General features: G+C 49.2%; 1 protein-coding gene across 3 annotated transcripts in view; it reads left to right on the top strand.

Annotated features, from left to right (window-relative positions):
• The window catches only part of PARP10 (poly(ADP-ribose) polymerase family member 10), a 183,996-nt gene that overhangs the window by 102,161 nt on the left and 54,356 nt on the right, over positions 1–27,479 (top strand). For all 3 annotated transcript variants that reach the window (XM_033934016.1, XM_033934015.1, XM_033934017.1), the window contains one exon: positions 21,489–21,698. In XM_033934016.1, the coding sequence (XP_033789907.1) occupies positions 21,489–21,698 (210 nt within the window). The remainder of the gene's footprint in view (positions 1–21,488; positions 21,699–27,479) is intronic.

Here is a 27,479-nt window from a genome sequence, read left to right as displayed (position 1 = left end):
ATGCTGGGATGTGTGGAAGAGAGAAGGGCAGAGTGACTGAGGGCAAGTGGGATGTGTGTGAGTAAGAGAGAAAGGCAGTGTGTCTGAGGGCAGGTGGGATGTGTATGTGGAAGAGAGAAGGGCTGAAGGTAGGTGGGATGTGTGTGTGTAAGAGAGAAGGGCAGGTGGGATGTGTGTGTAAGAGAGGACAAAGTGGCCTAGGGCAGATGGGATATGTGCAAGAGAGAAGGGCAGAGCAGCTGAGGGCAGGTGGGATGTGTGTGTGGAAGAGAGAAGGGCAGAGTGGCTGAGGGCAGGTGGGATGTGTGTGGAAGAGAGAAGGGCAGAGTGGGTGAGGGCAGGTGGGATGTGTGTGTGGAAGAGAGAAGGGCTGAAGGTAGGTGGGATGTGTGTGTGGAAGAGAGAAGGGCAGAGTGGCTGAGGGCAGATGGGATGTGTATGTAGAAGAGAGGGCAGAGTGGCTGAGGGCATATGGGATGTGTGCAAGAAAGAAGGGCAGAGTGGCTGAGGGCAGATGGGATGTGTGCAAGAGAGAAGGGCAGAGTGGCTGAGAGCAGGTGGGATGTGTATGTGGAAGAGAAGGGCAAAGTGGCTGAGGGCAGGTTGGATGTGTGTGTGTGTGTGTAAGAGAGAAGGGCAGAGTAGCTGAGGGCAGGTGGGATGTGTAGAAGAGAAGGGCAGAGTGGCTGAGGGCATGTGGGATGTGTGTGTGTAAGAGAGAAGGGCAGAGTGGCTGAGGGCAGGTGGGATGCGTGTGTAAGAGAGAAGGGCAGAGTGGCTGAGGGCAGGTGGGATGTGTGTGTGTAAGAGAGAAGGGCTGAAGGTAGGTGGGATGTGTGTGTGTAAGAGAGAAGGGCAGAGTGGCTGAGGGCAGATGGGATGTGTATGTGGAAGAGAGGGCAGAGTGGCTGAGGGCATATGGGATGTGTGCAAGAAAGAAGGGCAGAGTGGCTGAGGGCATATGGGATGTGTGCAAGAAAGAAGGGCAGAGTGGCTGAGGGCAGATGGGATGTGTGCAAGAGAGAAGGGCAGAGTGTCTGAGAGCAGGTGGGATGTGTATGTGGAAGAGAAGGGCAAAGTGGCTGAGGGCAGGTTGGATGTGTGTGTGTGTGTAAGAGAGAAGGGCAGAGTAGCTGAGGGCAGGTGGGATGTGTAGAAGAGAAGGGCAGAGTGGCTGAGGGCATGTGGGATGTGTGTGTGGAAGAGAGAAGGGCAGAGTGGCTGAGGGCAGGTGGGATGCGTGTGTAAGAGAGAAGGGCAGAGTGGCTGAGGGCAGGTGGGATGTGTGTGTGTAAGGGAGAAGGGCAGAGTGGCTGAGGGCAGGTGGGATGCGTGTGTGGAAGAGAGCTATGTGGAGAGCTATGTATGTTAACGCACACAGCCTAGGGAATAAATTTCTAGAACTAGAAACAGAAATAGTTAATGCAGACCTAGACGTAGTAGCAATATTACATTACATTACATTAGGGATTTCTATTCCGCCATTACCTTGCGGTTCAAGGCAGCTTACAAAAGATTTATAAACGGGGTTACAATGGAGGAACCGATGATAAATTAGAGTGGTAAATAGATAATTTCGGGGTAAGGATAAATACAGTTTACAGGAAGTGTGTAGATGGAGGTTATATTGGTAGCATAGTTGCTATTGCTGGTGTAGTGAGGGTAGATGTTTTGTCTATTTTGGCGTTGTTAATAGTATGTGAAGTTAGGGCTGATTTAGGAATTTCTTAAAAAGTGTAGTTTTTATTTCTTTTCTGAATGTCTTGTAGTCTGATGTGGTCATTAGCAGGTTGGAGATCCGGGTATCCAGTTTTGCGGCTTGGGTGGCTAGGAGGTCGTCATGAAGTTTTGATCTTTTTACTTCTTTGATCGGAGGAGGTATGAATGGGGAGTGCGCTTTTCTGTGTCTGAGTGTGGATGCTTGGTTGAAGTGGTTGTTCAGGTAAGAAGGACTGTATCCATTTAGGGATTTGAATAGCATGCAGTAGAATTTGAATTGTATTCTTTCTTGGATTGGTAGCCAATGTGAGTTGATGTAAGCCTCTGTGATGTGGTCATATTTTCTCAATGAGTAGATGAGTCTCAAGGCTGTATTTTGGATTGTTTGAAGTTGTTTGATCATAGTAGCAGGGCATGGGAGGAAAAGGATGTTGCAGTAGTCTAGCAGTCCAAGGACTAGGGACTGTACCATAAGCTGGAATTGATTTCTTTCAAAGAATTTCCGGACTTGTCTCAGATTTCTCATGATTGCGAAGGATTTCTGGATTGTTTTGTTTATTTGCGGTTGCATAGTACAGCATCTATCTATGGTCATTCCTAGTAGTTTTATGGTGGTTTGGATGGGATAGTTGATTGAGTTGAGTTCTAAATTGGCTGAGGTTTGGATTTTGTCATTTTCGAAGAGGATGAATTTAGTTTTGTCTGGGTTGAGTTTGAGTTTGTGTTCTTTCAAGCAGATCATAACTGTATTAAGTGTTCGGTGTAGGATGTTTGTCATGGTGGGTTTAGGCTGATCATATAGTATGAGGATGGTAATGTCATCCGCGTAGCTATAGGTGGTTATACCTAGATTGTTCAGATGTGTTCCGAGAGAAGCAGTGTATAGGTTGAAGAGGTGGGGGATAGTGGGGAACCCTGTGGAACCAAGGTTCTGATTTTTCGTTATTTGATTTTACGCTGTAGGTTCTGGATTTTAGGAAGCCTTCAAACCAAGAGTATACTTTATCAGAAATACCTATTGCGTCCAAGATTTGCAGAAGGATATTGTGATCAACTAGGTCGAAAGCTGCAGTCAGGTCCAATTGTATAAGGAGCATTTTTTTCCCTGTACTGAGGTGTTGTCTGATTGTGTCCATAAGGGAACCTAGGAGAGTTTCTGTGCTGAAATTGGTTCTGAAGCCAGATTGCGTGGGGTGGAGTAGGTTATGGTCATCCAGATAGTTAGTGAGTAGTTTGGCTACTAGGCCTTCTGTAAGTTTGACGTATAACGGTATTGAGGCAATAGGTCTGAAGTTGGAAGGTTGGTCTGGTGGTCCTTTTGGATCTTTTTGGATTGGAGTGATGATGATTTCGCTGAGTACATTGGGGAAAATGCCATCCGTGAGCGTGGATTGAATCCATTGTAGAAGTAGAGTACGGAATTTTACACTGGAGGTAGGAGATAAGAAGGGCAGTGGTTGTAGTCACAGGAGGCGTGGCTGTATTTTTTGTAGAGGTTATTGAATTCGGGCCATTGTATGTTGGTGAATTGAAACCAAGTTCTGTCTGCTGCGGTTGAATCTTTTTCTGTGGGGTGAATTGTGATTACGTTTGGGTGGGATGGGGTAGAATTGAGGGTGGCTCTGGCATTGGTAATTTTGTTCTTGAAGTAATCTGCTAGGAGGGTAGCTGAGGGGGTGGGGTATTGTTTGTGGTTGTGTAGGGTTTGGTGTCTGTCAGATCTTTTAAGATTTGGAAAAGTTTTTTGGAGTCTTGGGTTTCTGTACCTATAAGATTTGTGTAGTGAGTTTTCCTCTTGTCTTTTATCCGAAACATGGTTCACAGACTCTCATGGGTGGGATATAACCATACCAGGACACAACCTGATTAGACAAGACAGAGAGGGTAAGTTAGGTGGTGGGGTAGCACTTTATATCAAAGAGAACATTAAGACAATCAGGATCACAGATGTCAAGTATACTGGGAAATCCATCTGGGTAAACTTGGCCAGAGGTAGAGAAAAATGCCTGTACCTTGGTGTGGTATACAGACCTCCGAGACAATCGGAGGAAAAGGACGCAGAATTAATTGAAGACACTGAGAATATCACCTTACGGGGGGAGGCTGTTCTATTAGGAGACTTCAACATGCCTGATGTAGACTGGAACACACTATCAGTGACAACTTGTGATAGCAGGAGGATATTAACGTCCATGAAGGGAGTACGGCTCAAACAAATGGTACTAGAGCCCACTGGGGCCCAGGCCATCTTGGACCTGGTACTTACGAATGGGGAAAGCATCTCGGACGTCTTGGTGGGAGAGACGCTAGCCACCAGTGACCATAACATGGTATGGTTTAACCTTAAGAAAGGCTTCCCTAGCTCACAAACAAAAACAAGGGTACTCAATTTCAGGGGCACTGACTTCGCACGCATGGGAGATTTCGTCTACCAGACGCTGCAGGTTCAAGAAGTAACTGATAATGTGGAAGCTATGTGGTCACAAACTTATTATACTTCTTTGAGGGGGTAAACAGCCAGGTGGATAAAGGAGAATCCATAGACATCATTTACCTTGACTTCCAAAAAGCCTTCGACAAGGTACCACACGAAAGACTGCTAAGGAAGCTATGGAACCACGGGGTACAAGGGGTGGTCCACCGATGGAAAAAAACTGGCTGGCGGACAGGAAACAGAGGGTTGGAGTAAAGGGCCATTACTCAGATTGGAAATGGGTCACGAGTGGAGTTCCACAGAGGTCGGTGCTGGGACCGCTTCTGTTCAACATATTTATTAACGACCTGGAGGCGGGAACAAAATGTGAGGTTATTAAATTTGCGGATGACACTAAACTATACAGCAGGGTCGAAACCATGGAGGACTGCGAAGACCTCCAAAAAGATCTGACAACGTTGGAAGAGTGGGCCAAAAAGTGGCAGATGAGCTTCAACATAGGGAAATGCAAGGTCATGCATGTTGGGAAAAAGAACCCGATGTTCACTTACAAGATGGGGGGTTCACCGCTAGGGGTGAGCAACCTTGAAAGAGATCTGGGAGTGATGGTAGACACAACATTGAAGGCGTCGGCGCAGTGCGCCACAGCCTCAAGGAAAGCAAACAGAATGTTGGGTATCATTAAGAAAGGTAACACGACCAGGACGAAGGAAGTCATCCTGCCACTGTATCGTGCATTGGTGCACCCGCACCTGGAGTACTGTGTCCAGTACTGGTCACCGTACCTCAAGAAGGACATGGCGGTACTTGAGAGAGTCCAGAGAAGAGCAACTAAGCTGATAAAGGGTATGGGGAACCTCTCATATACTGACAGACTGGAAAAGCTGGGGCTTTTCTCGCTGGAAAAGCAACGACTCAGAGGAGACATGATAGAAACCTTCAAGATCATGAAGGGCATAGAAAAAGTGGACAGGGACAGATTTTTCAAACTGTGGGGAACCACAAGTACAAGGGGGCACTCAGAGAAATTGAGAGGGGAAAGGTTTAGAACAAATGCCAGGAAGTTCTTTTTCACCCAGAGGGTGGTGGATACATGGAACGCGCTACTGGAGGATGTGATAACCAGAAGCATGCTACAGGGCTTCAAAGAGGGTCTGGACAGGTACCTGGAGGACAAAGGGATTGAGGGGTACAGATAGGAGTAGAGGTAAGGTTAGAGGGATAGGATTAGAGGTAATTTGTAAAATTAGTCATGGACCACTGTTCAGGCAGTGGGCCTGATGGGCCGCCGCGAGAGCGGACCGCTGGGCGAGATGGACCTCTGGTCTGCCTCAGCGGAGGCAACTTCTTATGTTCTTATGTCAACCTTGAAATCGATCCTTCATGAGGCAACTATCCGCTACATAAAATCGGTAACCAAACAACAAAGAAAAAGGAAACCCCAATGGTTCACAGATGAGGTATCATACCTCGTCAAGGAGAAGAAAAGAGCATTTCTCTCATACAAACGCATGAGGGAAAAAGAAGCAAACATTGAATACAGGACAAAGTCTGCAGCGGTCAAAACAGCAGTCAGGGAGGCCAAACTTCGTATGGAAGAAACTCTAGCGAAGAACATCAAGAAAGGGGACAAATCCTTCTTCAGATACATTAGCGACAGGAAAAAGAACACAAACGGGATAGTACGCCTTAGAACGCCAGACGGGAATTATGTGGAAACTGACTCCGATAAAGCCAAACTACTGAATGATTACTTCTGTTCAGTCTTTACCTGCGAGGCACCAGGGCACGGGCCTCGGCTGGATGCAAAGCAAAGCATGGATGACCCATTTCAGGAGTTTGAGTTCACACCAGCTGATGTTTACAAAGAACTGTCAAGACTCAAGGTGAACAAAGCCATGGGACCGGACAATCTGCACCCAAGAGTGCTCAGAGAGCTATGCGATATTTTGGCGGAACCATTAGCCATGCTCTTCAATCTCTCCCTAAGTACAGGGAGAGTCCCCCTGGACTGGAAAACTGCCAATGTTGTTCCTCTGCACAAAAAGGGTTGCAGAGCGGAGGCTGCGAATTACAGACCAGTAAGCCTCACATCAATAGTGTGTAAACTCATGGAAACTCTACTTAAAGGGAAATTAGACACAATATTGGATGAGGGGAATCTGAGGGATCCCTGTCAACATGGATTCACTAGGGGCAGGTCATGCCAATCCAATCTTATCAGCTTCTTTGACTGGGTGACAGGATAGCTAGACTCGGGAGAGTCTCTGGACATAGTGTACTTGGATTTCAGTAAAGCGTTTGACAGTGTCCCACACCGTAGACTATTAAACAAGATGAAATCGATGGGGTTAGGTGAGAAACTAACGGCATGGGTCAATGATTGGCTGAGTGGAAGACTTCAGAGGGTGGTGGTCAATGGCACCCTCTCTAAGACATCGGAGGTGACTAGCGGAGTGCCGCAGGGCTCAGTCCTGGGACCATCCCTTTTTAACATATTCATAAGGGACTTGACCCGAGGGCTTCAGGGAAAAGTAGCGTTGTTTGCTGACGCCGCCAAACTGTGTAATATAGTAGGTGAAAGCGATCTCACGGATGGTATGGCGCAGGATCTGATCAAGTTGTAAAACTGGTCCTCAACATGGCAGCTGGGCTTCAACGCAAAGAAGTGTAAGGTGATGCATCTCAGCAGCAGAAATCCATGCAGAACATACACCTTGAATGGAGAAACACTAGCTACGACCTCAGAAGAACGGGACTTGGGAGTAATCATCAGTGCAGACATGAAGGCTGCCAAACAAGTAGAGAAGGCCTCATCCAAGGCAAGGCGAATGATGGGATGTATCAATAGAAGCTTCGTCAGCCGTAAACCTGAAGTCATAATGCCACTGTACAGAACCATGGTGAGACCTCATCTGCAGTACTGTGTGCAATTCTGGAGGCCACATTACCGTAAAGACGTACTTCGAGCTGAGCCAGTCCAGCGAATGGCCACTAGGATGGTCTCCGGACTCAAGGGTCTCTCATTCGAGTAAAGACTGGGCAAGTTGCAGCTCTACTCTCTAGAGGAGCGCAGGGAGAGGGGTGACATGATTGAGACATTTAAGTACGTCACAGGTCGTGTCGAGGTGGAAAACGACATATTCTTTCCTAAGGGACCTTCAGTCACAAGGGGGCACCTGCTCAAACTTAGAGGAGGGAGATTTGGTGGTGACACCAGGAAGTATTTCTTTACAGAAAGGATGGTGGATCACTGGAACAAACTACCGGTGCAGGTGATCAAGGCCACTAGCGTGCTCGACCTTAAGAATAAATGGGACATCCATGTGGGATCTCTATGTGGGTCGAGCAGCACTCTGACTTAATGGGGTGGGACAGTAGAGTGGGCAGACTTGATGGGCTATAGCCCTTTTCTGCCGTCATCTTTCTATGTTTCTATGTGTGTAAGGGAGAAGGGCAGAGTGGCTGAGGGCAGGTGGGATGTGTATGTGGAAGAGAAGGGCAAAGTGGCTGAGGGCAGGTGGGATGTGTATGTGGAAGAGAAGGGCAGAGTGGCTGAGAGCAGGTGGGATGCGTGTGAGTAAGAGAGAAAGGCAGTGTGGCTGAGGGCAGGTGGGATATGTATGTGGAAGAGAGAAGGGCTGAAGGTAGGTGGGATGTGTGTGTGTAAGAGAGAAGGGCAAAGTGGCTGAGGGCAGGTGGGATGTGTGTGTAAGAGAGGACAGAGTGGCTGAGGGCAGATGGGATGTGTGCAAGAGAGAAGGGCAGAGTGGCTGAGAGCAGGTGGGATGTGTGTGTGTAAGAGAGAAGGGCAGAGTAGCTGAGGGCAGGTGGGATGTGTATGTGGAAGAGAGAAGGGCAAAGTGGCTGAGGGCAGGTTAGATGTGTGTGTGTGTGTAAGAGAGAAGGGCAGAGTGGCTGAGGGCAGGTGGGATGTGTGTGTGTAAGGGAGAAGGGCAAAGTGGCTGAGGGCAGGTGGGATGTGTGTGTGTAAGAGAGAAGGGCAAAGTGGCTGAGGGCAGGTTGGATGTGTATGTGGAAGAGAGAAGGGCTGAAGGTAGGTGGGATGTGTGTGTGTAAGAGAGAAGGGCAAAGTGGCTGAGGGCAGGTGGGATGTGTGTGTGTAAGAGAGAAGGGCAAAGTGGCTGAGGGCAGGTTGGATGTGTATGTGGAAGAGAGAAGGGCTGAAGGTAGGTTGGATGTGTATGTGGAAGAGAGAAGGGCTGAAGGTAGGTTGGATGTGTATGTGGAAGAGAGAAGGGCTGAAGGTAGGTGGGATGTGTATGTGGAAGAGAGAAGGGCTGAAGGTAGGTGGGATGTGTATGTGGAAGAGAGAAGGGCAAAGTGGCTGAGGGCAGGTTGGATGTGTGTTTAAGAGAAGGGCAGAATGGCTGAGAGCAGGTGGATGTGTGTGTGTATAAGAGAGAAGGGCAGAGTGGCTGAGGACAGGTGGGATGTGTGTGTGTGTAAGAGAGAAGGGCAGAGTGGCTGAGGGCAGGTGGGATGTGTATGTGTTAGAGAGAAGGGCAGAATGGCTGAGGGTAGGTGGGATGTGTATGTGGAAGAGAGAAGGGCAGAATGGCTGAGGACAGGTGGGATATGTGTGTGTGTGTGTGTGTAAGAGAGAAGGGCAGAGTGGCTGAGGGCAGGTGGGATATGTGTGTGTGTGTGTGTAAGAGAGAAGGGCAGAGTGGCTGAGGGCAGGTGGGATATGTGTGTGTGTGGAAAAGAGAAGGGCAGAGTGGCTGAGAGCAGGTGGGATGTGTATGTGGAAGAGAGGGCAGAGTGGCTGAGGGCATATGGGATGTGTGCAAGAGAGAAGGGCAGAGTAGCTGAGGGCAGGTGGGATGTGTATGTGGAAGAGAGAAGGGCAAAGTGGCTGAGGGCAGGTTGGATGTGTATGTGGAAGAGAGAAGGGCTGAAGGTAGGTGGGATGTGTGTGTGGAAGAGAGAAGGGCAAAGTGGCTGAGGGCAGGTTGGATGTGTGTGTGTTAAGAGAGAAGGGCAGAGTGGCTGAGGGCAGGTGGGATGCATGTGTGTAAGGGAGAAGGGCAGAGTGGCTGAGGGCAGGTGGGATGCGTGTGTAAGAGAGAAGGGCAGAGTGGCTGAGGGCAGGTGGTATGTGTGTGTGGAAGAGAGAAGGGCAGGTGGGATGTGTATGTAAGAGAAAGGCAGAGTGGCTCAGGGCAGGTGGGGTGTGTATGTGGAAGAGAGAAGAGCAAAGTGGCTGAGGGCAGGTGGGATGTGTGTGTGTAAGGGAGAAGGGCAGAGTGGCTGAGGGCAGGTGTGATACGTGTGTGTAAGAAAGAAGGGCAGAGTGGCTGAGGGCAGGTGGGATGTGTGTGTGTAAGGGTGAAGGGCAGAGTGGCTGAGGGCAGGTGGGATGCGTGTGTGTAAGAGAGAAGGGCAGAGTGGCTGAGGGCAGGTGGGATGTGTGTGTGTAAGAGAGTAGGGCAGAGTGACTCAGGGCAGGTGGGATGTGTTTGTGGAAAAGAGAAGGGCAGAGTGGCTGAGGGCAGGTGGGATGTGTAGAAGAGAGAAGGGCAGAGTGGCTGAGGGCAGGTGGGATGTGTAGAAGAGAGAAGGGCAGAGTGGCTGAGGGCAGGTGGGATGTGTGGAACAGAGAAGGGCAGAGTGGCTGAGGGCAGGTTGGATGTGTGTGTAAGAGAGAAGGGCAGAGTGGCTGAGGGCAGGTGGGATGCGTGTGTGTAAAGGAGAAGGGCAGAGTGGCTGAGGGCAGGTGGGATGCATGTGTGTAAGGGAGAAGGGCAGAGTGGCTGAGGGCAAGTGGGATGTGTGTGGAAGAGAGAAGGGCAGAGTGGCTGAGGGCAGGTGGGATGTGTAGAAGAGAGAAGGGCAGAGTGGCTGAGGGCAGATGGGTTGTGTGCAAGAGAGAAGGGCAGAGTGGCTGAGGGCAGATGGGTTGTGTGCAAGAGAGAAAGGCAGAGTGGCTGAGGGCAGGTGGTTTGTGTGTGTAAGAGAGAAGGGCAGGTGGAATGTGTGTGTAAGAGAGAAAGGCAGAGTGGCTGAGGGCAGGTGGGATGTGTGGAAGAGAGAAGGGAAGAGTGGCTGAGGGCAGGTGGGATGCGTGTGTGTAAGAGAGAAGGGCAGTGTATCCTGGTAGGAATGAAGCGTTTTTGGAGTCATGGCCCCAGGTAGGTAGGCATTTGTTGCCTCTCCTTCAGCACTTTTGCACCGAAAACTGCCTTCACTTAAAAAATAACGAAGATCACTGTGCTAGGGAGGACAGATTGAGATATCTGGGATTTACTTCCATTGTGTTCACTGGATGTCTCAATCTGTCCTCCTTTTTCTGAAGCACGTGCTATTTGTTTTCTCACTGAAAAGGCAATAAGCCATGTGCTGTAGGTTAATGTTAAGGATTGCCTGCATAGGTTTCAAGGTTTATGGAAATGGCTGAGAAAAGCACTTTGTTGCTGGTTTCTGGGCCTTGCAAGTAGAATCAACGTTTGAGCCATCGTGTCATGGCGTTCTTCAGGGTATACTGTGAGGTCAGCAGTTTGTCTTTATATAGTAGGTCTTCAAACCCGATTGGTTGGGGTTTGAATGAGGCAGGAAAGTTCCCGGGGACCTTGGGGTGATAGTGTCCGAAGATCTAAAGGCGAAAAAACAGTGTGACAAGGCAGTAGCTGCTGCCAGCAGTATGCTGGGCTGTATAAAAAGATGCATAGCCAGTAGAAGGAAGAAGGTGTTGATTCCCCTGTACAGGTCATTGGTAAGGCCCCACTTGGAGTATTGTGTTCAGTTTTGGAGACCGTATCTGGCGAAGGACGTAAGAAGACTTGAAACGGTCCAGAGGAGGGTGACGAAAATGATAGGAGGCTTGTGCCAGAAGACGTATGAGGAGAGACTGGAAGCCCTGAATATGTATACCCTAGAGCAGGGGTGCCCAACACGTCGATCGCGATCGACCAGTAGCTCAGGAAGGCAACGCGAGTCGATCGCGCCCATCCTGGGCTCCATGATAGACTCGTGTTGCTGTCCTGATCTACCGGGCCGATCAGCCTTCCTCTCCAGTGTTCTCTCTAGGGCCTTTTAGCTGGGCGATCCGCCCAGCTGTCATCTGCTGCTGCCGCTGCTGCTGAACATTAAAAAGAACCGGCTTGGAGATTTCAGCCCATAGCGAACTTATGCTCCGTGGCTCTAACGTGTGCGTGCCAGCTTCCCTTCTCTTCCCTCCGAAACCGGAAGTTATGTCCGGGGGGGGAGAAGGGAAGCCGGGACGCACATGTTGAGAGCCCTGAAGCAAGCGTTCACTATGGGCTAAGGCGGGAGACAGGTTAGTGAAGCATTTGCTCTTCTTGCTGCCGGGTCCTGCCTACTTTCTGTTTCCGCGAAGGCAGGACCCGGCAGCATTTCCTCCAATAGGTCGATCGCGATCTTGGGCCAATCAGCCTTCCTCTCCTCGACGGCAGAATTGACGTCGGGGAGAGGAATGCTGGTCGGCAGAAGCAGGGAGAGCTTGGGGTGGCGTCGGCTTTCGGGCCTGTTATTGGTGGCGGTTTGGGGCCTGATATTGGTGGCGGTTTGGGTCCTAGTCCCCGATGGCAATGGCTTGGGGGAGGGCAGGGAGAAAGAAAGAAAAAGGGCAGGCAGGGAGACAGAAGGAAAGAAGAGAAACAGAAAAAAAAGAAAGGGAGGCAGAGAGAAAGAAAGGGCAGGGAGAGAGGAAGGAAAAGTTGGGGGAGGGAACGAGGTCTGGATGAGAGGAAGCATACAGGCTAAAAGAAGGGAAGAAAGATTGGATGCATAGTCAGAAGAAGAAAGTGTAACCAGAGACTCATGAAATCACCAGACAAGGTAGGAAAAATGATTTTATTTTAAATTTAGTGATCAAAATGTGTCTGAATTTATATCTGCTGTCTATATTTTACACTAAGGTCCCCTTTTACTAAACCGCAATAGAGTTTTTTAGCGCAGGGAGCCTATGAGCGTCGAGAGCAGCGCTGGGCATTCAGCGCAGCTCCCTGCGCTCTAAAAACTGCTATCGTGGTTTAGTAAAAAGGGAGGGGGGTATATTTGTCTATTTTTGTATGGTTGTTACTGAGGTGATAGTGCATAGAGTCATCTGCTTTGACCTCTTTGAAAAACCCTGGAATAGGATTGATAATTAACATTTTCTATGCGTACAGTTTGCGTTGTGTTTTTTTTTTAATTTTATTGTTGGTAGATCATTTTGACTTGGTCATTTTAAAAGTAGCTCGCAAGCCCAAAAAGTGTGGACACCCCTGCCCTAGAGGAAAGGAGAGACAGGGGAGATATGATTCAGACGTTCAAATACTTGAAGGGTATTAACGTAGAACATAATCTTTTCCAGAGAAAGGAAAATGGTAAAACCAGAGGACATAATTTGAGGTTGAGGGGTGGTAGATTCAAAGGCAGTGTTAGGAAATTCTACTTTACGGAGAGGGTGGTGGATGCCTGGAATTTGCTCCCGAGAGAGGTGGTGGAGTAGAAAACGGTGACAAGAGTTCAAAGAAGCGTGAGATGAACACAGAGGATCTAGAATCAGAAAATAATATTAAAAATTGAACTAAGGCCAGTACTGGGCAGACTTGCACGGTTTAGAAACATAGAAGATGACGGCAGATAAGGGCCATAGCCCATCAGGACTGCCCACTCTACTGACCCACCCCCAAGTCTACTATCCTAGGGATCCCACTCCTGGTGACAGGTTCCCTTGGCTTTACCCTCTAAGGGATCCCACATGGGCATCCCATTTGCTCTTAAATTTTTTCACGTTGTTTGCCTCGATCACCTGCACCGGGAGCTCGTTCCATGGATCAACCACTCTCTCGGTGAAGAAATATTTCCTGGTGTTGCCATGAAATTTCCCGTCCCTGAGTTTGAGCGGATGCCCTCTTGTGGCTGAGGGTTCTTTGAGAAAGAGAATCTCTTCTTCCATCTCGATATGGCCGGTAATATACTTAAACGTCTCGATCATGTCTCCTCTCTCCCTAAGTTCCTCGAGTGAGTACAGCTGCAAATTTTTCAGCCTTTCCTCATACGATAGATCCTTGAGCCCCGAGACCATCCTGGTGGCGATCCGTTGCACCGACTCTACTCTCAGCACATCTTTTCGGTAGTGAGGCCTCCAGAATTGCACACAGTATTCCAAATGAGGTCTCACCATGGTTCTGTATAATGGCATTATGACTGCAGGCTTCCGGCTGACGAAACTCCTGCAGATGCAACCTAACAACTGTCTTGCCTTATGAAGCCTTCTCCACATGATCAGCAATTTTCATGTCTGCGCTGATGATCACTCCCAAGTTTCGTTCTGTTGAAGTTCTAGCTAAGGTCTCACCATTCAAGATGTAAATTCTGCACGAATTTCTGCTGCCGAGGTGCATGATCTTGCATTTCTTAGCGTTGAAGCCCAGCTGCCAGGTCAAGGACCAAAGCTCCAACAAATGTAGGTCCTGTGTCATACTATCGGGTGAATTGCCGTCTCTCACTATATTGCATAGTTTGGCATCGTCAGCGAATAACGTTATCTTACTTTGAAGCCCCTGAGTTAGGTCCTCTATGAATATGTTGAAAAGGAGCGGGCCCAAGACTGAGCCCTGCGGTACTCCACTGGTCACCTCCGATGTTTTAGAGAGGGTACCGTTAACTACCACCCTCTGAAGTCTGCCACTCAGCCAGTCATTGACACATGTAGTTAGTGTTTCTCCCAGCCCCATTGATTTCATCTTGCTCAACAGTCTGCGATGCGGGACACTATCGAAAGCTTTACTGAAGTCTAGGTATACGACGTCCACGGATTCTCCCAAGTCTAGCTGTTTTGTTACCCAGTCAAAGAAGTTGATGAGATTGGATTGGCAGGATGGTGAATTCATGTTGACTGGGATCCCGTAGATTCCCCTCATCCAAGATTGCGTCTAATTTACGTTTGATTAGTGTTTCCATGAGTTTGCATACTATTGATGTGAGACTCACCGGTCGGTAGTTTGCAGCCTCTGCCCTGCAACCCTTTTTGTGCAGTGGAACGACGTTAGCTGTTTTCCAGTCTATGGGGACTCTCCCCGAACTTAGGGAGAGATTGAAGAGTCCTGATAGCGTTTCTGCCAGGACATCACGCAGCTCACTGAGCACCCTGGGGTGTAGATTGTCCGGTCCCATGGCTTTGTTCACCTTTAGTCTTGTCAGTTCATAGTAGACGTCGCCAGGTGTGAACTCGAAATTCTGAAACGGGTCTTCCACGCTGGGCCTTGCCTGCAACTGCGGACCGTGCCCCGGTGCCTCGCAGGTGAAGACCGAGCAGAAGTATTCATTCAGTAGTTCTGCTTTATCGGAATCTGATTCTGCGCAGTTCCCATCTGGTTTTCTAAGGCGTACTATCCCGTCTGTGTTCTTTTTCCTATCACTAATATACCTGAAGAAGGATTTGTCCCCTTTCTTCATGTTCTTTGCCAGAGTCTCTTCCACTCTAAGTTTGGCCTCCCTAACTGCCGTTTTGACCGCTGCAGACCTCACCCTATGTTCTAGTTTAGCTTCTCTAGTCTCCGTTCGTTTGTAGGAAATAAATGCTTTTTTCTTCTCCTTGATGAGGTGCGAGATTTCTGCAGAGTACCATTGGGGTTTGTTGTTTCTCCGCCGTTTGTGTACTAATTTAATGTAGAGGCTTGTCGCTTCATGTATGGTAGATTTCAGGGATGACCACATAGCTTCCACATCATCGGTCGTAGCTTGGTTCTGCATTGTCCGGTGGACGAAATCTCCCATGCGTTCAAAGTCAGTGCCTCGGAAGTTGAGTACTTTTTGTTTTCGTGTTTGATCTAGGGAAACCTTTCCTGAGGTAGAACCACACCATGTTGTGGTCGCTGGAGGCTAGCATATCTCCTACCGAGACTTTCGAGACGCTATCCCCATTGATGAGTACCAGGTCCAGGATCGCCTGGGCTCTAGTGGGTTCCAATACCATTTATTTGATGGTATTTATGGATGTTAACAGTCTCCTGCTGCCGCTGGTTGTTGCTGAGTATGAGTTCCAATCTGCGTCAGTCATGTTGAAGTCCCCTAGCAGAACAGCATCTCCCCGTAGAGTGATATTCTCTATGTCTTCAATTAATTCAGAGTCTTTGTCTTCCAGTTGTCTTGGAGTTCTATATACTACACCAAGATACAGGCATTTTTCCCTGCCTCTGGCCAGGTTCACCCAGAGGGATTCCCCGATGTACTTGACATCTGTGATTCTGGTCGTTTTGATGTCTTCTTTAATGTATAGTGCCACCCCTCCCCCTGGCTTTCCCTCTCTGTCCTGCCGAAATAAGTTGTATCCCGGTATAGCCATATCCTATCCATGAGAGTCTGTGAACCAAGTTTCGGATATTGCCACCACGTCAAGGTCGGCATTCATTATTTCGGTCTCTAATTCTAGAATCTTATTGCCTAAACTGTGTGCATTAACATACATAGCCCTCCATACCCTGTGATTGCTAAGTCCCTGTGGGGAGTTTCCCACCTGGGGTAGTGTGACTCCTAGAGAATTGATGCAATGGGGGCACTTACTTTGGACTTAGAATCAGAGTTTCGACTCACCTCGTCAGGATCGTTCCTTACTGCACTTGTATCTGAGTGGGTACCCTCCCCCGACTTACCTAGTTTAAAGCCCTACGAAGCAGGCGGGCTAGTCGGTGTCCAAAGACGTGCTTACCCCTGCTGGTCAGATGGAGTCCGTCTGGTCCCTGAAGTCCTTGCTACGCCTCTCCATGGTTCAGGAATCCAAAGTTCATTTCCCGGCACCATCCTTGAAGCCACTCGTTAGTCCTCAGTATACGCTCATCCCTGGCACTTCCTTTGTCTCTAACTGGGAGGATCGAGGAGAAGACCACCTGCGCTCCTGTCTGCTTCAGCCTCTCACCCAGGGCTCCAAAGTCTCTAGTTATGTTCTCTGGGGTGTTCTTAGCAGTGTCATTTGTGCCAATGTGGATGAGGACCATGGGGAAGTGATCTTGGGGCTTGAGAAGCCTATCAAGACAAGACAGGTGGTGACATCTCGGACCCTGGCTCCAGGCAGACAGCAAACCTCTCTTGACTGCATATCTGATCTGTAGATTGGTCCCTCGGTGCCCCTCAGCATGGAGTCCCCAATGACTATTACTCTGCGCTTCTTTGGGGGGGAGCTGATCAGTTGTCCCGGAGTTGGAGCCATGCGCTGGACTACCTCCTGCTCCTTGTCGGCATCCTCCTGCTCCTTGTCGACATCTTCTACCTGTAGGATCTGGAATCTCTTCCTCAGGGTGAGTTGTGGGGTGGATGTAAAGCTGCCCTGTTGGTGAGAAAAAGAAGAAGAGGGTGAAGAGATTGAAAGAGGGGGGTGGGATCTCCGGTGTTTGCCCGTGGAGGATATCACCAGCTGCCAGGAGTCAGCGTCTCCAGCCATCTCCTGTACCCCAATTGTTGGTTTCAAAGCTGGTGATTTGGGTGTCGCGAGGGAGGACATGTCTTGGGCCAGCTCAGTGATTTGGGACAGCTCCTGGACGACTCCGTCAATGTAGGCCTCATCCTCTCGGATGCTTCTCAGGCATTTCACCTCCTCCCTGAGACTCCTAAGTTCCTGCATGATGTCTCCGTCTAGCTGGTCGACCTCCTCTGTCTGTGTAGAGACTGTGGAGAACAGGGGAGGGAGGGGGATGATCTCGGTCTGCACGGAGACCTCTGTCCACAGTCCTGGGTCCTCCTCCTTCTGCACGCATACCGTGGTCGCCCTCTGGGTCCCCCCAGTTACCAGATAGTTGGTCTTGATTGCAGACATGGCGCTTCTTGTTCTCCCTGCCATAACCAAGTTGTAGCTGAGGTCTGCCTGATAGTGAGTAAGTTAGAGAGTTAGAAGAAATATCTGTCTGTGAGTCAGAGTGAGAGATTGAAAGATCAGAGTGAGAGTTTGAAAGATTAGGGTATTTGAGAGGGTGTCTGCTTGTGAGTCAGGGTGAAATTTTAGGATAAGGTTTAAAGAATAGAGTTTTTAAAGATTAGGGTATTTGAGAGGGTGTCTGCCTGTGGGTTAGGGTGAAAGTTTAGAATAAAGTTTAAAGAATAGGTAAAGATTAGGCTCTTCTTAAGGCTCTTCGCAAAGGTGCTCTCGCTAAGGCGAGCGCCTTTGCCGCTCGCTTACGCCGCGCACCGAACGGCTGCGCGCCGTTAGCTCTCCTCCTTTAATGGAGGAGCCCAGTCGCGAGCTGCTGACGTGGTTGGGGGTGGGCGGAGCTTGTCCTGCCTCTGCCCCGAAGTCTCCCTCGTGCTCCGGCGCTCCTAGCGCCTTGTTCGCCTCCCTGCCTTGCTCTCCTTCTCCTTCCTCCTCTACTGATCCGCGCTCTCGTTTCCTTCTTGGCGGTTATCCGGAGCCTTTCCTTGAGGCCCTTCTTGAGGCCCTGCGCAAAGGCACTCTCGCTAAGGCGAGCACCTTTGCCGCTCGGCTGCGCGCCGTTGGCTCATCCCCTTTTATGGGGGGAGTTTGGCTGGTGACGTCGGGGGTGGGCGGAGTTAGCTCTCGCCTCTTCCCCTGCTAGCACCGCCTTCTCTGCTCCTCTCTACGCTCCTTCCTGCTAGCACACACTCTGCTCCCTGCTCCGCTCACTGTTCTGCCATGTGCTCAGGACTGTTCTACCATGTGCTCAGAACTAGGCACAGCTCCTACAGTCTCCCTTCGGCTGGCCTTGCACTGTGAACTCTCTGCCGTTGGCTCGTCCCCTTTTATGGGGGGAGTTTGGCTGATGATGTCGGGGGTGGGCGGAGTTAGCTCTCGCCTCTTCCCCTGCTAGCACCGCCTTCTCTGCTCCTCTCTCCACTCCTTCCTGCTAGCACACTCTCTGCTCCCTGCTCCGCTCACTGTTCTGCCATGTGCTCAGGACTGTTCTACTATGTGCTCAAGACTAGGCACAGCTCCTACAGTCTCCGTTCGGCTGGCCTTGCACTGTGGACTCTCTGCCGTTGGCTCGCCCCTTTTATGGGGGGAGTTTGGCTGGTGATGTCGGAGGTGGGCGGAGTTAGCTCTCGCCTCTTCCCCTGCTAGCACCGCCTTCTCTGCTCCTCTCTCCGCTCCTTCCTGCTAACACACTCTCTGCTCCATACTCCGCTCACTGTTCTGCCATGTGCTCAGGACTGTTCTACCAAGTGCTCAGGACTAGGCACAGCTCCTACAGTCTCCGTTCGGCTGGCCTTGCACTGTGGACTCTCTGCCGTTGGCTCGTCCCCTTTTATGGGGGGAGTTTGGCTGGTGATGTCGGGGGTGGGCGGAGTTAGCTCTCGCCTCTTCCCCTGCTAGCACCGCCTTCTCTGCTCCTCTCTCCGCTCTTTCCTGCTAGCACACTCTCTGCTCCCTGCTCCGCTCACTGTGCTGCCATGTGCTCAGGACTGTGCTGCCATGTGCTCAGGACTGTTCTACCCTGTGCTCAGGACTAGGCACAGCTCCTACAGTCTCCCTTCGGCTGGCCTTACACTGTGAACTCTCTGCCGTTGGCTCGTCCCCTTTTATGGGGGGAGTTTGGCTGATGATGTCGGGGGTGGGCGGAGTTAGCTCTCGCCTCTTCCCCTGCTAGTACCGCTTTCTCTGCTCCTCTCTCCACTCCTTCCTGCTAGCACACTCTCTGCTCCCTACTCCGCTCACTGTTCTGCCATGTGCTCAGGACTGTTCTACTATGTGCTCAAGACTAGGCACAGCTCCTACAGTCTCCGTTCGGCTGGCCTTGCACTGTGGACTCTCTGCCGTTGGCTCGCCCCTTTTATGGGGGGAGTTTGGCTGGTGATGTCGGAGGTGGGCGGAGTTAGCTCTCGCCTCTTCCCCTGCTAGCACCGCCTTCTCTGCTCCTCTCTCCACTCCTTCCTGCTAGCACACTCTCTGCTCCCTGCTCCGCTCACTGTTCTGCCATGTGCTCAGGACTGTTCTACCAAGTGCTCAGGACTAGGCACAGCTCCTACAGTCTCCCTTTGACTGGCCTTGCACTGTGGACTCTCTGCCGTTGGCTCGTCCCCTTTTATGGGGGGAGTTTGGCTGGTGACGTCGGGGGTGGGCGGAGTTAGCTCTCGCCTCTTCCCCTGCTAGCACCGCCTTCTCTGCTCCTCTCTCCGCTCCTTCCTGCTAGCACACTCTCTGCTCCCTGCTCCGCTCACTGTGCTGCCATGTGCTCAGGACTGTTCTACCATGTGCTCAGAACTAGGCACAGCTCCTACAGTCTCCCTTCGGCTGGCCTTGCACTGTGGACTCTCTGCCGTTGGCTCGTCCCCTTTTATGGGGGGAGTTTGGCTGGTGATGTCGGAGGTGGGCGGAGTTAGCTCTCGCCTCTTCCCCTGCTAGCACCGCCTTCTCTGCTCCTCTCTCCACTCCTTCCTGCTAGCACACTCTCTGCTCCCTGCTCCGCTCACTGTTCTGCCATGTGCTCAGGACTGTTCTACCAAGTGCTCAGGACTAGGCACAGCTCCTACAGTCTCCCTTTGACTGGCCTTGCACTGTGGACTCTCTGCCGTTGGCTCGTCCCCTTTTATGGGGGGAGTTTGGCTGGTGACGTCGGGGGTGGGCGGAGTTAGCTCTCGCCTCTTCCCCTGCTAGCACCGCCTTCTCTGCTCCTCTCTCCGCTCCTTCCTGCTAGCACACTCTCTGCTCCCTGCTCCGCTCACTGTGCTGCCATGTGCTCAGGACTGTTCTACCATGTGCTCAGAACTAGGCACAGCTCCTACAGTCTCCCTTCGGCTGGCCTTGCACTGTGGACTCTCTGCCGTTGGCTCGTCCCCTTTTATGGGGGGAGTTTGGCTGGTGATGTCGGAGGTGGGCGGAGTTAGCTCTCGCCTCTTCCCCTGCTAGCACCATGTGCTCAGGACTGTTCTACCCTGTGCTCAGGACTAGGCACAGCTCCTACAGTCTCCCTTCGGCTGGCCTTGCACTGTGTTTTTCCTTCGGCTGGCCTTGCACGGTGTTTTCCCTTTGGCTGGCCTTGCACTGTGTTTTCCCTTCGGCTGGCCTTGCACTGTGTTCTCCCTTCGGCTGGCCTTGCACTGTGTCTGTATATGGCCATTTGGTGGAGGATGGGTTGGGGAGGGCTTCAATGGCTGGGAGGGTGTAGATGGGCTGGAGTAGGTTTTAACAAAGATTTTGGCAGTAGAAACCCAAGCACAGTACCGGGTAGAGCTTTGGATTCTTGCCCAGAAATAGCTAAGAAGAAAAAATTTAAATTGAATTAAGTTGGGCAGACTGGATGGACCATTCGGGTCTTTATCTGCCATCATCTACTATGTTACATTGGTCACCATTTTGGATCAGTTTGTCCCATAGAAAGAAAAAGTCTCTGGTGAGTTTAAAGGTGTTCTTCCCATGAAACTGAGATATCTTAAATATAGAAACATAGAAATAGACGGCAGATAAGGGCCACGACCCATCAAGTCTGCCCACTCCAATGACCCTCCCTATCTATCTTTGCGGATAGATTCCACATGTCTGTCCCATCTGGCCTTAAAATCTGGCACGCTGCTGGCCTCAATAACCTGAAGTGGAAGACTATTCCAGCGATCAACCACCCTTTCGGTGAAGAAGAACTTCCTAGTGTTACCGTGCAGTTTCCCGCCCCTGATTTTCCACTGATGCCCCCTTGTTGCCGCAGGACCCTTGAAAAAGAAGATATCCTCTTCCACCTCGATGCGACCTGTGAGGTACTTGAATGTCTCGATCATATCTCCCCTCTCTCTACGTTCCTCGAGTGAGTAGAGCTGCAACTTCCCTAACTGCTCCTCGTATGGGAGCTCCTTGAGTCCTGAGACCATCCTGGTGGCCATTCTCTGGACCGATTCCAGTCTCAGCACATCCTTGCGGTAATGTGGCCTCCAGAATTGCACACAGTATTCCAGGTGCAGTCTCACCATGGATCTATACAGTGGCATAATGACTTCAGGTTTACGGCTGACGAAACTCCTACGTATGCAACCTATGATTTGCCTTGCTTCTCATAATTCAGTGGGGATGATGTCTTTCACAGTCTCTATGCTCTCATACTTGTATACATTAGTGGCATAGCTGCCTCTTGTCTCTTTTTTTTTTTCCTATACACTTAAAATGTTATTTGCAATGCCTTAGGCCCATGAATTGCATAATCTCATCATTCTGCTTTGAGCAGGGAGATGTGAGGAACGGTGAGGGGATGGGGGATGAGTCATTCTTTACTGTTGAGCTTCATCAGCTGTCCAGTTACCTCTCCTTTAAAGACCAGAGTGACCTTTTCTCTCTCATAATTCAGTTGGGATGCTGTCTCTCACCTGTATGCATTAGCAGTGGAGCTGGCTTTCACTTTTTTTTTTGTTTTTTTGTTTCCTTACACTTACACAGATCAGCGGGGATCCATTAGCATGCCAGACTGCTGCAGAACTACTCCGGACATTAATTGGGAGCTTGATCTCGCACCCAGTGTCCCTGCGCCTTGCAGGGGTCTCTCGTTTTCTCTCGGATGAACGTGGACAGCAGCTGCTTCGGCAGGTGGAGTCTAGGTTCCAGTGTGTGATAGCTGGAAGAATGCAGTGGACACCGCTCGACACTGAGGTACTGGGTTACAGGGAATGACCTTTTCAGCTGAAAATACTCTCAAATCTGTGGGGAAGCAACTTCTGCCCTGGTTCTATTTCTGCGGTAACTTATTCTTCATATGCTGACCAGTCTATACAGTTATTTAGTTAATTTGTTTGACCTTGTAGTTTCGTTCTGCTTATTTGGGCTTGAAGCTGATTGCACATTGACTGAGATTGAGCTTTAAGAGTCTTTATTCTCACCTGGGAGTTTTCCACCTGCTCTTTATCTGTTTCCAGTTCAGCTGAATCATTGCAGCAGCAGTTGTCGGCTTTCACCCTGCCATCATGATTCTTGATTTCAGTTGGGGAAGTCTGGCACTTTCTCTCTCCCATCTCCTTCTCCCCAGCCTGGGCTGGAAATTCTACCTGTGCAGCATGGCCCTCCTCCCTAGGAACCAAAACTTGGAAAAGATGTTGCTAGTTAAATTGAAGTTGCAGGCCAAGTTTACTAAGCCATACTTATTTCTCAGTGGTTTACAGATATAAAATATAATTAACATGAACCTACAATCAGGAATTTCATAGAAAGACACAAAATCATAAAAGCATAATATAACCTAAAAATCCACTTGTATACTGCCATACCTCTCAGTTCTAGGAAGTTAAAAAAAAAAGCACTATACAAGCATAGTGGGACCGGATGGCATCAATCCGAGGGTAATCAAGGAACTGAAAGGAGCTATAGCTGAATTGCTCCAACTAATAGCCAATCTGTTGATTAAATCGGAAAGGATTCCAGAAAACTGGAAAGTGGCGAATGTTACGCTGATCTTCAAGGAAGGTACGAGGGGAGATCCAGGAAACTACAGATCAGTGAATCTGACCTCGATACCGGGAAAGATGGTAGAGTCACCGATAAAGGACCGCATCATTGATCACCTAGACCAGTGGTTCCCAAACCTGTCCTGGGGGACCCCCAGCCAGTCAGGTTTTCAAGATATCCCTAATGAATATGCATGAGAGAGATTTGCATACCTGTCACTTCCATTATATGCAAATCTCTCTCATGCATATTCATTAGGGATATCTTGAAAACCTGACTGGCTGGGGGTCCCCCAGGACAGGTTTGGGAACCACTGACCTAGACGGACACAATCTGATGAGGACCAGCCAGCACGGCTTCAGCAAAGGAAGATCTTGCTTGATAAACTTGCTGCACTTCTTCGAGGGAGTAAACAGGCAGATAAACAAGAGTGGCCCAGGTGACATTGTATATCTGGATTTTCAGAAGGTGTTCGACAAGGTCCCACATGAATGACTACTTTGAAAAACTGCGAGCCATGGAATTGAGGGTGAAATACGTGGATTAAAAACTGGTTGGCAGATAGACAACAGAGAGTGGGGGTAAATGGACAATACTCGGAGTGGAAAAGCGTCACCAGTGGAGTGCCGGAGGATTTGGTGCTTGGACCCGTGCTCTTCAACATATTTATAAATGACCTGGAAATTGGTACGATGAGCGAGGTGATTAAATTTGCAGACGATATGAAGTTATTCAGAGTAGTGAAGACACAGAAGGATTGCGAAGGCCTGCAACATGACATAAACACGCTCAAGAAATGGGCTGCGACATGGCAAATGAGGTTTAACGTGGATAAGTGTAAGGTGATGCATGTTGGCACAAAAATCTTACACACGAATACAAGATGTCCAGTGCAGTACTCAGAGTGACCCCACAGGAAAGAGACTTGGGAATACTGGTCAACAAGTCAATGAAGCCGTCCGCGCAATGCGTGGCGGCAGCGAAAAGGGTGAACAATGCTAGGAATGATCAAGAAGAGGATCACGAACATATCGGAGAAGGTTATCATGCCGTTATATCGGGCCATGGTACACCCCCACCTAGAATACTGCGTCCGGCACTGGTCGCCGTACATGAAGAAGGACACAGTACTACTCGAAAGGGTCCAGAGAAGAGCGACTAAAATGGTTAAGGGGCTGGAGAAGTTACCATACAGTGAGAGATTAGAGAAACGGGGCCTCTTCTCCCTTGAAAAGAGGGGACTGAGAGGGGACATGATCGAAATATTCAAGATAATGAAGGGAATAGACTTAGTAGATAAAGACAGATTGTTCACCCTCTCCAAGGTGGAGAGAACGAGAGGGCAGTCTCTAAAGTTAAAAGGGGATAGATTCCGTACAAACGTAAGGAAGTTCTTCTTTACTCAGTGAGTGGTAGAAAGCTGAAGTACTCTTCTGGAGGCTGTTATAAGGGAAAACGCCCTCCAGGGATTTAAGACAAATTAGACAAGTTCCTGCTGAACGGAACGTATGCAGGTAAAGCTAGTCTCAGTTAGGGCACTGGTGTTTGACCTAAGGGCCGCTGTGGGAGCGGAGTGCTGGGCACGATGGACCACTGGTCTGACCAGCAGCGGCAATTCTTATGTTCTTATAAAATTTGCAAACAGGTAATTTTTCAATATTTTTCTAAAAACCTGATAAGAGCCAGAATTCTCTGAAAAAATGGCTTATATACACAGTATTTTACTGAAGAAAATGTAACTGCACAGGAGTTCACTTTAACTGCAGAGAAACTTCTGGAATACTAAACAAGGGACGATCCCTTCTCATCAGTGTCATTTCTCTAAACTCTAATCAAAGCCTTTGGGAACGATCAACTCAAGAAGATCAGGGAATAATAATGAACTTAGTAATTTTGCTGAGATTTGATTAAGGGCTGGTTCCAGACAAGTGGAACAACACCTGTTAGCATCAAATCGAACTTTGGTGAAGGAAAAGAAGATTAGTAGGTTTTGATGCCGTGAACACAGTGAGTCAGACAGAGCAGTAAATCATACGTGTAAGCTGTGTAGAGTGCTCGAGATGGATTTACTAGAAATCTTCCTCAGTAATTCAGCAAATTAATCTAAATGTGACTAGTACCTCAAAAGCTTCTTATTTAAAGATGCATATGACTGTTAATTCATCTATTGGACTTTCCAAGCTCATTTTCTATACTAAAATGGATTTTTCCCTTTCCCCATGTTATTATCCTTAATTGTATTTCTCCCCACTATCCTATTGTTTCATGTAAGTAAAGTTCTGTTATTAATAGTTTAACTGGACCCCTCTTAAAAAATTTTACTGTAAAAAGCTTAGAATTTATGATTAGTATTTTATCAAATTTTTAATGGAGTGATTTAGAATCAGAGAAAAATGAAAGCAAAAAAAGACCAGTATGTCCATTCATGCCATTTACTGTCCGCTTAGATCCTTTTAGGCTGATATGTGGTATATAAAGTTCTTAATAAACAAACAATATTCGGATAAAGTGTTCTCTACTCTTTTGAGCACTTGCCAGTTTTCAATATCCAGGGCTTATGTGCGCATTTAGGCCCTGATTCTACAAAGTGCGTCCCGATTTTAGGCAGCTGTAGGCGTCCTACAGCTGTCTAATCAGCCAATCGGGATGCACATTTTTTTAAAAAATGCTCCCCAGGAAGGCCGCCTATATTGAAGGCGCCTCCGGGAGCCTAGGGAGGCCCGCAAGACGCCTAAGGGCTTTAGGCGAACCTAGGCGGCCCTACGCGTCTCCCTAGTAGAGGAAGAGACGCTTACAATGTAGGCCAACAAAATGCCTAGAGCCTAGGCCAATCAGGCCTTAGGCTTCGGCGGGATGGGCCGGGAAGGGGCGGGCCCGCCTCATTTTGACGAGACGGGCTTGCCGGCTGGGCGAGCAAGACCCGTCTGGCCAAAAGAAAAGGTTAGTTTGGTGGGGTGGAGGTTTGGGGGCTGTTAGCGCGGGGGGGAGGGTGCGGAGGGGGGTACGTCTTCGGGCAGTGGATGTCCCTGCCTCTTTCCTTCTACGGTAGGGTCCAATTGTATAAGATGGTTGTTTTCCCCGCTGGCTGTACGTACTCCAGCTGCTGCCCCTTTGTCTTCGACGTTGAGATCTTCAACAGCTTCATACACAGCTGACTCGTTTCCTCTGGCAGGGTAAGAAGTCTCGGATCTTGCTCTCTTATTTGTTTGGATGAGGGAGGTTCGGTGGTTTGGGACTTCCGGATATTGGCATGTTTAATTTGGCTTGCTTGCTTCGTTTCTTGGGTTACTGGTGCTTATGGAGCGATGATTATCTTTTTCGGGACTTCAAAACTGCTCTTTTTCATCCCTGGCATTTGTTTTCATTGTCCCAGATGCCCATCCCTCTCTTGTCCACCCGCACTCCGATCCAGTTTTCTTCTTCGGTCTTGGCGCTTTTGCTGGAAGGCCTTGGTTGGGATGCTGGGGGGAGACCCTCAGGTTTTGGATCAGTTGTCTATACGGGGTAATCCGCAGTTCCTGCCTGGCTGTGATAACCCTGTCTTTGTGCGATGGACTGGAGAGGAGTTGCTTCTTCTTGAACATTTATTGGACGCTGAGGGGGCTATGAAATCTTGGGGAGCTTTTCCCATGCTTCATTCCTTGTGGGTGGGGGGTTTATTTGCCTATAAACAAATTCATCATTATGTGGAGTCCTTGGCTCGCCCGGGCTTAAGGTTTCGTTTGGGACACCAATTTCGTCTCTTTTTTTGCCCAGTTTCATGCTAGTGGCTTGACGGTGTCTGCGTTGCATGCTTTGCGCTGTATTGCTCCTCGGAAGTCTTATGAGGCTTTGGAGCACCGCTGAGGGAGGGACTTGGGCATACCTGTTGAGTCTTTGAATTTCCCTTCCCTTATTAATCGTATTTCCTCTATTTCTATCAGCGCCAAACTGAGGGAATGTCAATTTCGAGTGATCTATCGAGCATATTTTTCCCAAGAGCGGGTACACAAAGCTGGGGGCATTTCTTCCCCGACCTGCCCTAAATGTCAACTGGGATGCAATTCTTTTTTTCATGCATTTTGGGGTTGCCCTCAAGTGAAAGTTTTTTGGAGGGCTATACTCCACTTCCTGGAGCGGCTTATTGGCCACTCTATTCCGATGTCGCCGGTAGGCTTGCTTTTAGATAGATATGAATCTTTGCGAGTGCCTGCTCAGGGATATCGGATGCTGATCCGGAAAGCTGCTGTTATAGGAAAGAAGATTATACTTTGCGTTTGGATGCAAGCGACCGCACCTGCTTACTGGGCTTGGAGGAATCGCTTTCATAATTTGATGCTTTTGGAGCAGTGCAATGCCAGCTTATCCTTCAAGCGGAAAAATGTTTTTCTGCAGACCTGGAACTCCTATATTCAATCGCTGTCCCCTCAGGTCAGAGGTCTGGTCTTAAATTCCTTTTAGCTGATGATACAGTATGTCCTTGGCAGTTTCCCCGGGTTGGATGGTATCCTGTTTGGCTGAGTGAGGATGGTGGGTGTGGATGATCTGGTGAGGGTATGTTCGTTGGGTAGGGAGGGGTTTGATTCTGTGAGGGGGAGTGGTTGGGGGCGAGGGTGTCCAGTTTGGTGCTGGCTGGGTGGCATAAGAACACAGCCTGCTCAGCAGTCTTTCTGTTTTCTCTGCTAGTTTGGGGGTATGGGTAGGGATTCGGGGGTGCTTCTGGAGGGGAGGATGTGATTGCATTTGGGAGTGGGTGGGGGTTTGTCCTTGGGTTTATTTGAAAATTGTTCTTGTACTTTTGGTGTTCTCGCCTTTCTTGTACTCCTGTTTGGTGTTGTGTATTTGCTGATGGTACATCAATAAAATATGATTTACATTAAAACTGAACAAGGCCGATATTGAGCTGCTTATCTTTCCACCTAAACCCACCTTTCCTCTTCCCCCATTCTGTGTTTCTGTGGATAACACTCTGATCTTCTCTGTCTTGTCAACTCACAACCTCGGAGTCATCTT

Source organism: Geotrypetes seraphini, chromosome 2 (genome assembly GCF_902459505.1).
Source record: "Geotrypetes seraphini chromosome 2, aGeoSer1.1, whole genome shotgun sequence".
NCBI classification, from domain to species: Eukaryota; Metazoa; Chordata; class Amphibia; order Gymnophiona; family Dermophiidae; genus Geotrypetes; species Geotrypetes seraphini.
This window is presented reverse-complemented; position numbering and strand designations above follow the sequence as displayed.